General features: G+C 37.5%; 1 protein-coding gene across 4 annotated transcripts in view; it reads right to left on the minus strand.

Moving 5' to 3' along the window:
• The window catches only part of LOC149836998 (putative NAD kinase 1), a 90,240-nt gene that overhangs the window by 43,693 nt on the left and 33,974 nt on the right, over positions 1 to 12,573 (minus strand). For all 4 annotated transcript variants that reach the window (XM_090005734.1, XM_090005733.1, XM_090005735.1 and 1 more), the window contains 3 exons: positions 8,967 to 9,080; positions 8,605 to 8,699; positions 8,266 to 8,372 (listed from right to left, as the gene is read on the minus strand). In XM_090005734.1, the coding sequence (XP_089861860.1) occupies positions 8,266 to 8,372; positions 8,605 to 8,699; positions 8,967 to 9,080 (316 nt within the window). The remainder of the gene's footprint in view (positions 1 to 8,265; positions 8,373 to 8,604; positions 8,700 to 8,966; positions 9,081 to 12,573) is intronic.

A 12,573-nucleotide genomic window follows, 5' to 3' on the forward strand; every position in this document is an offset into this window, starting at 1 on the left:
ATTATACCCAACAGATAAAGATGATAAGAGATAGACTGCTCACAGCCCAGAGTCGACAAAAGAGTTATGCAGATCAAAGGCGCAGGGAGCTCACTTTTGAAGTGGGGGATCGAGTCTTTGTGAAGGTATCACCCACCAAAAGTGTGTTTCGTTTTGGTAAGAAAGGAAAATTGAGTCCCAGATATGTCGGACCTTTTGAGATTTTGGAACGGGTTGGGGAAACAGCCTATCGTATAGCCCTACCTCCTCAGTATGCTCAGATACATAACGTATTCCATGTATCTATGTTAAGAAAATATCTTCAAGATCCGTCACATGTCATCCAGTATGAGGACGTAGATATAAGGGAAGACCTAACAATGGAAGAAAAACCAGTGGAGATATTGGAACGAAGTGAGCGAATCTTGAGATCAAAGACCATTCCTCTCGTTAAGGTGAGATGGCAACACCATGGCATCGATGAAAGCACGTGGGAACCGGAGGCTAATATGCGAGAAAAATACCCCGGGCTGTTCGAGTAAACACCGACAGGTAAATTTCGAGGACGAAATTTTTTTTTAGGAGGAAAGGATGTAAGAACCACAAATTTTACATTAAAACTTAAGAATTATGTGGATTTGGGCCTAGGATCCGTTATTGGACCCAAAAGAAAATTTCGGATATTAGAATATTTTAGTAATATTATATAATTAAATATTAAAGAAATTAAATACTTCAAATACTCGGTTCAGACCCAAGTGGATCCAACCTTTGGGTCCACTGCTGTTTAAGCGACCCGGAGCCAAATCAAATTTGGGTCCAGCATTTCGGGTCGTGGTTCGGACCCGGACCCGATCCACCCCCCCCCTGTTAAAAAAATTAAAGAGGGGTTAATAAGGGGGGGGGCAACCCGATATGGGTTGCCCGATAAAATGCTTTTGAGGGGAAACCCTCTCCCCTGCGATAACGAGTGTTAGGGTTCAGCCGAACCCTAACACCTAAGATGATGGGAGGTGGGGAAGCACCCCGCAGCCGCCGGGCTTCCTTCCTTTTTAGAAGGTCACCCACCTACAAAGGGGGACCCGAACCCTTTCTTCTCCCTCTCTCGCTGTCCCATTCTCTCTCTCACCCTTTTCTACCTTTCTAAACCTCGAAGCTCCCTCCAATCCCAAGCCGCAGCTCGAGGCCTTGCAGTGAGGAGCCAACCTCGCCGGTGGTGGTGCTGTCCAGACCGACCGACCCCTCTCGTGGATGCCGCAACAACCTCGCCGGATAATGGTAGGTTACTGTTTTTTTCTGTAGGTAACTCGCGTGTTGGGGGTGTGAATGAGTGGGAAGGGGGGGATCGAAAATCCCCAAATCACGAGGGGTGTTGTGACAGTTGGGGGATTTTGGTAAATCCCACGCCAGAAAACCCCCAAACCCTAACCCTAAAGTCTCAAATCCACATCGATTTGGGTGGGTTCAACTCTTGGTTGTATACTGTAATACATTTTATGAGTTTTAGTTATACGAGTTGCCATTATGATGCACAAGTTGTTAAAATATGAAATGGTTCCTAAATAATAGAAACTCTTTTATAATAGAAATTTACTTATAACAGGTTAGCCGATCCCTTGAGTATGGTTCATTTAAGATTACGTAACAATGGTTATCAAATTCCTGTGATGCATAACTGAATCTGTGTAAATGAGTAAGGTCTAACCTGTTATCAGATTTTCTTTCCAGTCATTTTCTCTATTAATATGTTGTTATCAAATGTTATTAAGACTTAATACCTATGTTTTAACTACCTGTAACCATACTTTATTCAGTTTTATCAGAATTGAATTCCTCTGATTTCATGTGTACAGTGATGACATTTGTGTATCATTAAAGTAGGTATACTTTAGGAATTTCCTGGTAATCATACATATAGTCAAGGTTTGAACTCTTAGGGTGTTCTATAGAAAATGGATGTGGGTCTTTCCTGAATAAATCGTATTAGGAACTGTGATAAATCACTGTGGGATGATTCATGTTTCCATCTTGTATATGCATGATTCATGATTTATTGATCGGAATTGGGGACATGTTTTAAACAGTAAATGGTGAGTTTGCATGATTGACATATTAAAATAGTAAATTAGGAATGTGTGTTTTGTTGAAATAACAAATCTCTAAGTGTATGACAGTATAGAGATGTTATGCTATTTTAATGGTTATAATACTAGAGCAATACGTTAATTTGGGGTTTTCTATTAAGTCCGTAGTTTTCTATTAGTTGTTAGATGTGATCAGATCTGAGAACTTGAAACCATGTATAAGAGTGTATAATTGTATGCATGATGTTGGGTGAAATTCTATATGTCACAGTCCCATAAGTTTCTTTCTCATAGTTAAAGTATTCTAGAAAATGATGCTGAACTTAGCATAGTTTATAATCAGCCTATGTTGATTAAATTATTATGTAAACCTATGTTAAACATCACATAATTTATGTTGACTGATGCTAATGGTTTCATCCTGTAAAATATAGCATGTTTATGCTGGCCGATTGACACTATTCCATTATGTAAACCCTAACTTGTTTAGGTAAATTCCTGTTAGCTTATTTTGTCTATGTATTATGTTGGGAGATGTGGCATGCTTATGATAACTCCTGTCAACTATTGAAGATACTGGTAGTTACCAGGTTTGTTGGAAATTGTCATAATGAGACCCTACATGATAATAAATTATGCTGAGCATACATAGAAGTGGTTACATATTAGATGAACACATAACTTGGTGTACACTGAAATCTTTAGACATGTGCCTTGTCTAATGGGCAAGACAGATTGGACTACCCGATCCGGGTTAAGTACCTAATGAAGGTGTGTGGTCTGGTTCAAGTATGTTGGTAAGGAAATTAAATAATAACTTGTGTGCTTGACTGGTTTAAAGGCACCGGAGCACTGTGGGTGGGTTATGTAATTAAAATGACTGAGACTGTTATATACACCTGGGTAGAATGACTAAGGTTGAGAATCCTACTACTATGATAATAGAAAGAAGTTGGGGAAATGCCCCCATACTTCGGGAAATTAACTAATGAAAAGAGTAACCCACTCAGTTTCGGGCTTACCTTGGAGAGGGTAAGTGGTACAAAACTCTGGGGGCATGTGTTTGGTTTCGAGCGTAAAGCGACTCGTTGGTCCCAGTCCTCAGAGTCGGGAGACCCGGAGTACCAATTGTGTCCTAGGCGGTAGTTCCATGTTCTTTTGCAGAAGTTAGGGATGCATCCTGTCTTGGTTTTGGCCTTTGGGAGTTTCTCTCGGTCACTGGCCGCTCCCTTGGGATTTCAGTCACAGTTAGAATGTTCGGGTAAATAATACAACCCTGAATAATATACCCCCGAACATTCTCTTCTATGATGGTTGCCTTGGCCCGTGTGTACCCGCGGGATAAGAAAAGATAAACATTAATTAGAACAGTTAGGTATCACTGTGTTGGAGTCATTAAAGAGACATTTGCAAATTCTTTCATCATGCTTTATACTCGGTGCTTATGATGAAGCGACATCCTAAACTGTGCATAGATTAGTTAATTGAATTCATATTAAGGATGTTATGTTGATGTTATTCATGTTAGTGTAAGTTCTGCTTTAATTGCTTAATACCTTACCTGCTTAATTGTTGTAGTCGCATAAAATGTTTCTTTGTGCTTAAGTATAACTGTTACATAATCTACCTTTCTATTTAGACATATGTCTGTTATTGCTGTTGCTTCGAATTCCTTAGGTGTTTATGTTTAGACTGAAATTTAAATACGACACTCACATCACACACCTGACACATGATCTACTTGCAAGAATAATTACAGTTTTCCTACTTAGACGTGGTAGTCTAATTCCTATAATTTCTATTATTTTCAAGAGAAGAGTAGTTCTATGAGCGATGCGGGATGAGGCACTGACCGAGACTTGATCCATTTGTTCCCTGGCGGTTCTGCTTACTTTCAGATTGAGATTTTTGTTTTGAGACTAAATGTGAAAACTCTGATGTTGGATTTTAGTATTATTAAAGTGGAAATAAATGGTGTGGTTTGCTTTTACCTTCCTGTATCGTTCTGAAATGCTTAACCCGAGAATTATTAGTTGTTTCCGCTTGAAAAAAAAATCCCTAAAAATTTGGGTTAAATTTCGGGGCGTTACAGTAATTATATGTTTTACGAGCATTGTTATGAGTGCTTGTCTTATTCAGTTGTTTTGTTTGGCTGACGGGTAGAGTTAGTTACCCTTCGCCCATAGAATCGACTGAATTGCCATATCTGCGCGTTCTCATGTGTCGTTTACACATGCTTTGAGGGCCTATTTGAGGATTGCAATATTCCTTGTGGCAATCATACGATGCGTAGGATTATATGCTTCTGCATGGAATGATACGATGCATATTGCTGATATACATGCTTGTGCCCATATTGTGGCTATTGACATCGAGAGCAGTCAATTGTTCGGAGCAGTCGATTGTATAGATGCGTGTATCACCGAGTAGGGTGTTTGTCGAGCACCTGATCTCCAAAGGATTATCTGCGAGGGCGTGTATGATCAAGACCAGGTACCCGACTAGAGTGATAGATTCTCTGTGAGGATATACACTGTCCACGAACGGGTAGCCGCGAAGACGGTGAACTCCTGTGAGGAAGTGTATGGTCCAAGAACAGGTATACCATCTAGGGCGGAATTCCTTGTGAGGTTATACATTTCCCAGACCAGATGAACCGGCGTTGATCTTGTTGTTTGTATTAGTGGCTATCGACCCTGAGAGCGGTCATTTGTGTTGATGCGTGTATCGCAATGAATTTCATTGGATATGTCATTTGTTGGGGACCCGCTTCCCAAAGGGTTCGTTGTGGGGGTATGTATGATCAAGCTCAGGTGACCCGGCTAGAGCGGTAAAATCCTTGTGAGGATGTACACTGTCCACGAACGGGTAGCCGCAAAGACGGTGAACTCCTGTGAGGAAGTGTATGGTCCAAGACCAAGTATACCCTCTAGTGCGGTAATTCCTTGTCAGGTCGTATATCTCCCAGACCGAGCGATCCGATGTGGATCTTGTGTTTTTGCTTACCATAGAAAGTTATGGTGAGTTGTGACGATCTTCTGAGATTGTTTGTGATAGCCAACTATGAATTCATAGTTTCGACTTTCTGTTTTAGCATGATTACATGCTTGACTCAGGTGTGAGAATCAGATCGTTAGCGATTTAAGTTAGTGATCATGTTTTGGACCTTCTACGGAAGGGTGAGCTTTTCTGAAAAGGTATGACGTCTTAGTGCGTCATAACCGGTGACGATTAGCCGCGTAAGACTTTGAGAGATGAGGATAGATTAAGGTCGTTCAGGACAAAGCGTTGGTTAGAAGTAGTGAGTGACAAACTATGTCCTGGTGGTGATTAGATGCAGAGACCTCGTTCTAGGAACGAGGACAAGCTTGTTGCGTAGTAGTTCTCAGCTTACGATCAAATGGATCGTATGCTATGTTGGTCAGTTGCACTGCTTACTTGCTTTGAACTGCTTACTTGCGTTGAACTGCTTACTTGCTTTGAACTGCTTACTTGCGTTGAACTGCTTATTTGCTTTGAACTTGCTTACTTGCTTTGAACTGCTTACTTGCCTTGAACTGCTTATTGTTTGCCCTGCTTACGCGCTTGCACTCCTTACTCGCTTGTATTGCTGACTCGCTTGTATTACTTACGTGTTTGCACTATTCACCTGCTCGCTTTGCTTACCTGTTTAACTGCATATCTGCTTTAAACTGTGTAACATACTGAATTAAATGTACTTAATTCAGTTTCCTATTAGCCTCTCTTGTGCACCTACTAGTTTTTCGCGAAACTAACCCATTCTATGGGTATAGGTGATGATTAGGTACACTACGGGCGATGGCGCGATTGCAAGATGGCTTCAAGACTTCTTCCTGCTCTTAGCTCACGTCTTGAATGCTTGGGTTTGTATCGAATTTCCCTTAGGATATCCAAATCTTGTGAATTTTGGTTCTTTTAGCTAACGTGCCCAAAGTGTTCAGCTTGCCTTATGATTTATCAAAAGAAAATCTTCCGCTGATTTCATAAACAAACTTTGAAGGAAAGATATATTTCTAGTCTCTTGCCTGTTTTTCTGAAAAGGTTCGCAAGTTTAAAATTTGAGGCGTTACAGGTTTAAAGGTACCGGAGCACACTAAATAGGTTAATATAAATGATATAATAAAATTTTATGATCTACCGTGAGTGGGTAGTACGACGCTCATGCCAATAAGGCAATGTGGTATGTCACGATGAGTAGATGGGTTGTTGGGCCATTGGGTGCCATATTAGTTTGGCACATGTGAAGTAATGTGATAAACCCTTTGATAATAATAAAAATAACTAAAGACTTGGGCTTACCTTGGAGAGGGTAGGTGATACAAAACTCTGGGGACATTTGTATTATTATGCTTCCAATAGAAATGACTCGGTTGGTCCCCAATCATCAGAGTTAGGAAGCCAGACTATCAATTTGTTTTAGGCAGTAGATTCATATTCTTCTGCAGAAGTTAGAGATGCATCATATTTTAGTTTGGCCTTTGGGAGTTTCTCTCGGTTGTTACACCACCCCCCTTTGGATTTCAGTTTCAGTAATAGTTTCAAAACTTGCCGGGTCAACTCGGTGACTCAGTTAACTCGGCTCGGATCATCTATGTACTGGGTTAAAAACCAGTACAACTCGTCAATGTACAAAACTCGGCCGAGTCAGCCGAGTTTGCCCATGACTCAGCCGAGTCATGCATATATAAATATATATGATATATTTTATATATAATTCCATATATTATATGAAATATAATATAAATATTATGTATATTACATATAAAAATATAGTTATACATGCATTAATAATATTATATATTAAAATATAAACTTAACATGACCCGACCGAGTCACGAGTCACTCAAGGACGAGCTGAGTGACGAGTCACTGGGTTTTAAAACCATGGTTTTAGTTAGTCACTCAGGTTATTAAAATACATAGTATAATAAACCCAAAAGTGGTCTCTTCTGTTACGATTACCTTGGCCTGAGAATACCCACAGGAGGATAAATAGAGAAACAAATTATTTACACCTGAGCATATTATTTTATGTTGAATTTATACTGTAATGTGACTGATGGTGAAAATTCTTATTTTGCATATATTCGAAAAGACATATGATCATGCATTCTCAGTGCACTTGCCACATGGATTGTTAGTGTGAATCTATCGAGACTCGTTGAAGTTTGACCCACGTTTATTATACATTTTAGGTCAAGAGTAAGCTAATAGGAGCGCTTGTGGGATGCTGAGAGCAACGCCAAGAACCATTAATTTTATATTCCCGGGATGTTATTTTAACATTTAATTTTATTCAAAATCGTTTTGTAAACAATTTATTCATTTGATAAATGAATTATATATGAATGGTGTTGGGTTGAATTCCTGTAACTTGCCCAAGATTTTTCCCAAAAAGCAAAATATTGTTTCCGCTGTGTTTTCTTTAAAAAAAATGCTATATTTCGAGTCTAAAATTTTGAGGCGTTACATATAAAATCCTGCTTTGAATGATAGGCAATATCAACTACATAATCTACATACTTGGTGGTAAAAAGACATTATGGGGCTTATAACAGACAAAGTACAATAATATAGGGAAAACTTAGCAAATGATCTAGAATGAAATCATTTTCTTCCTTTTAGACAATTGTATTTTTTTATGAATAATCCCCTTATCGGTTATCACTAAACATCATTGGATAAAAATAAAAATCCATTCTCAAGTTGAGACACCTAAAATCCAGAACAAGTTGAATTTGAATCTTTTGAAGCTCTAAGATTCCAAAAGCAAACCGAAATTCACAAATAGAAATTCTTAGGCACTTATATTGATATATAGTGCCATGTAACATGAATGACATCTTGAAGGCATTATGTGAAAAACATTTAAATGAGTACTAAATAGTACAGTTTCATAGGTGAATCTTATGACTAAATAGCATATGAAAACATCAATAGAATGATTTTGCACACAAGAAATTGTATATTTTTTAAAATGCCCAGATGAGATATTGTGCAGTAACATCATGGACAATAATCACTTTCTGGAGACAATCCCATCATGAAACATAAACACATAACAAGGACTAATTTTTTTCCCCTCAAGTCACTATGAATATCAAGCATCATATGCCACCAGAAGATGACACACAATTATTGCTAGGGGAAGGAAAAAAAAGCAGCAGTAGCAGTTGCTCACCATGTTCCCATGTTTGGACAAAACTGAAGTAAGAGCTCTCTGTCAGAAGCTCTTTTCTAACTCTTGGTTCCACAATAACATCTAACTTTTTGATGTCTTTCAACCATCTATGATAAAAAAAAGCGAAGAAAAAAAACTATTAGTTAAAATGTTTTCTACACTAGAGGCACATCAAATGATCTTGGAAATACAGCCCATTTGGACAATCTTTACAACTCTAGACCATATAAAAGAATTAAACATGGAAATATTGGATGACACAAAGCCCTAAACATCATGAGAAAAAATCCCAAAAGCATTTTCAGGATGATTAAAAATTAAGTAAACCTTCACACCCACCTGACCATTTCAGAACACATGATACGAACAGTAGTTGAGTTTGGTTTTGTCAAAATAACTACAGTCTGAGGTTGTGACTCCCACTTCAGTGCAATCTGAATGATCAACAGCAGTAAATCAGTTCATCCACAAAATCAAAACAGATTTTATAGATGACTGAATGTAACTGTTACATGACAGGATTCAACACCAAGAAAATATACTTCCTTGGGTGAAGGCAAAGAACCTAAAAGAAAAAAGAATAAAGAAAAATAACTATTTGGTTAATCTAGATTATAGATATATCTATAAGCACATCGAACTACAAGTTTGAGTAGGTCGGGTTTAATTTATGCAAGTGAATAGCTATGAACAACCATTACCTGCTTACTGCTGCGCTCTGCAGTTGTAATGTCTCCTTTGCCAAAGGAGACAATGTCATGCTTATGTTGACCATTTTTCTCATCATTACATCCCCATGCAAGTTTGAATGATGCCTGCATTAGAAACCCTGTGTCATCTATAGGCTATATCAGAGATATGTTATTCCGATATATTCTTATTGTAAGCAGCACACTTTTGTTTTTAAGCTTTTCATGGTAGAGATATATCACATTTGTAGGAAAAAGGCATAAAAAAGTCCAACCATACTCCTCCATATGTATGTGTATGCAAGTGCATGTGCATGTGTGTGTGTGTGTGTGTGTGTGTGTTCATCGACATCAATAAGAATTCAGAGATGCAAACTCAACACGTCACTGAGGAAATAGTGTTCCTTAGAATGAGTGAGATAATCAGACAAAAATTCTATATGCACTTTTTAATACATGAAAGCAAGACAAAGAGGTTCCTAGAGAACAGGACAACTCTTATTAGCTTCCATAATGGACACTACATGCTAATCTCAATACATATCCCAGAATTATCAGAGAAAAAGTAGAAAAGATAAATGCATTAAACAGAGAAGGCAAATGTGCCCCTGAGCCTCTACATGACAAAAAAATAGAAGAATATGCAGCACATTTCCACATTTCTGTACCATCAAAATCCCTCTCGAACTTAGGAACATGTAGGATCAGGTGAGATTTCATAAATAAGTCAGTAAGTTCATCTCAAGAGTCACTATAAGGAAGAGCAATAGCACAGCTAAAAACTCATAATGTATTTAATAACAGTTAATCTCTATATTAATAATGCTCTCATGAAATTAATATGCTCTCAGGCATCTGAGTAGATCTCGTGTTACCATGACACATGGAAATCAGTTTAGAACAAGGGCCCTTATATTATTATTACCAAACAACCATCTTTGACAAAGAGGCTTAAAAGTTGTTTGAGCCATGACCACATTCTGCCTTCGAAGTGAACTGAGAAAATCCAGTTGATTTTTGCTATTCTATAAGAGTGAACAGTCATTGGGAATGATACAAAGTGGTAGTAGTTCCAACATCACCAGTAGATCCCAACTTCAAACGAGTAGACTCTAGCTTCTAGCCAAGAAGATGAAAGAAATAAAGCATCATGATCCATGGTGACCCAAACACCATACAATCCAAAAGATGTACTGTTATGTTGACTGGTAACATTTTTATAAACCGAGTAATACAGATGGAATATCTACTCTGGAAACCCATCAGGTAGATCAAGCTCCTTTCATGAAGTAAGATACACAGATGACTTCCCTGCAGTTGACTAAACATTCACATAAACTTCAATTTAAGTATTAATTCACTTTGGATCCTTAATTGTTTCTAACAGTTAAATCAGAAGCAAATTTACATTGAAACAGCAATATCTGCTTTTTAAAAGGTCACTTGAGCCTGCCTTGGATTCAGAACTCCTTCATCTCAAACTTCTCACACAGTTTATGCTTCTCAAATGCAATGCTGAATTTATCTTTGATTGCAATTACATCACCTTCATGTAATAGTAAAATGGTATGAGACAAACTAGCTAGATTCTGGTGCATCTTGTTAAATTATAGTGTTGTGTATATACATATATGAGTATATATATGTATATATCAGAGTTGCCAGTCGAGGAAGCGGGAGCGGGAAGCAGAAGCGGAAAGCGAGGCACTTTCAAAATTTTAGGAAGCGGGAAGCGTGGGACCACTTAGGAGAGAACCGGGAAGCGTCTCGGAAGCGACATAGGAAGTGTCTCGGAAGCGACATAGGAAGCGACCTAAGAAGCTATAAATTTCTAAATTGTAAATTATAAGCTACAAAGTTCTAAACTCTAAGTCTAACCTTAAAATTAACATAATCCACTACTTCACTTCATCATGCAAGATTCAAAATAAAAGTATACCAAAAAAATATTATAAGACCATGACAAAAAAGTAACATAAAAGTTTTTAAGTTGGACTACTCCAACTACATCAAAAAAACAATTAATAATTCAAGAGTCCATTAATCTATCATCTTTCTCTTCCCCTTCAAATCAGCAATAGATCGTGAACTTTCTGCATCATCACGTGTTTTTTGTCCTTCACGACCATGTTTTATGCTCCTTCCTTCATTTCTTATAATGAATACCTTAAAAAATTAAAATGTTCAAAAACCATAATTTAAAATATAAAAAATACAATATCAACATACCTTGCCTAGGTCTCCTGCTAAAGAAACGATCAATCCGGCCTTAAGAAACTGATGGTCGCTCTTGTATATCTGCAGTTCTACTAGCTCTGTTGGATTGATTTGTATCATCTTCAACTTCATTTGTACGTATGATTATTGGAGGTAATGGAGCTCTTGGTTGTGCATCTTTATGTTTGGATTTGGAAATAGTGTTTGATTGTTGTGCACTATCATCCAAATCTCTCCATCGCATATCCTCTAATCTCAACGTATTTTCTTCTACAATAGGAAGTTCTGGATTGATATCCCATTTTCGACTAGGCCCTTCTTTGTAGCGATCGTTGCACATTTTATAACAAGAATATAAAATATGAATGCTAATAAACAATCAATGATAGAAAAAGAGAAAAAAAAAATACCAAAACAAAAGTACAACACAGTTTAATTATACCTATCAATCAATCAAAGATTGGAATGAATATACACTAAGGTATCAACACGATCTTCATCGAGTCTATTTCTTTTAACATTGTGAATGTAACTATAGGTGCTCCACACTCTTTCTGCAGAAGATGTGCTAATAGGTTGAGATAAAACTTTAATGGCTAATGCTCTCAACTCAGGTGTATCACCACCATAAAAACGCCATCAATTAAACACCGACATTGTAGGATTCAGTGCATCTATTCTTGCTGCATTTCGGCTAAATCTTCCACTTCTTGATGCAAAAGCCATAAGTTGACCTATAAAGTGTAGATAGGTCTTCATTTCCAGAAAATATGACTTCAAGCGCGAGCATTACACCGTCTAAGATATCATTATCCTTTTCTGCAAAAAAAAAATGTTTAGTAACTATAACAAGAAAATGCAAATGAAATAATTAAATCATTAAACTTTAAACTTTATTAAATAGATAGAATAAAATTTTTACCAGGAGAAACTCGTTTTGTAACGACCCCAACTCATACATTTGAAAAATGCGAATTTTTTTTTCTAAGAGTTGCGGAAAACCTCCCAGAGACCTGGGGTCCCTACAGTTCCAATTTCAGTTGGATAACCACACACCACAAACCAACTTACATTTATCATTCATAACCAACCAACTGAACTATTTTATTAATGAATCAATAAAAGTCATATTTAATGTCAAAAGTGAAGTATCAAATTGCAGTAAATAAGAACTAAAAGAAAACATAAATAGAGCCACGCTGTCTGTAAGTGAAGCCGTCATGAAACAAATGTGGCTCTCGTATCCCCTCAGAAGCGAGTTCATTTCACTGATCACCTGCGTCTGGGAAAAACCAATAAAAGAAGAGGGTCAGAAATCCGAAGAATTCTGCGTACAGGTTTCCCTAATGAATCAAATAAGAAAAAGAGCATAAATAAGATCCATGTAATATTTTAGAAGGAT

This window comes from Nuphar pumila, chromosome 5 (genome assembly GCF_984573655.1).
Source record: "Nuphar pumila chromosome 5, dmNupPumi1.hap1.1, whole genome shotgun sequence".
NCBI classification, from domain to species: Eukaryota; Viridiplantae; Streptophyta; class Magnoliopsida; order Nymphaeales; family Nymphaeaceae; genus Nuphar; species Nuphar pumila.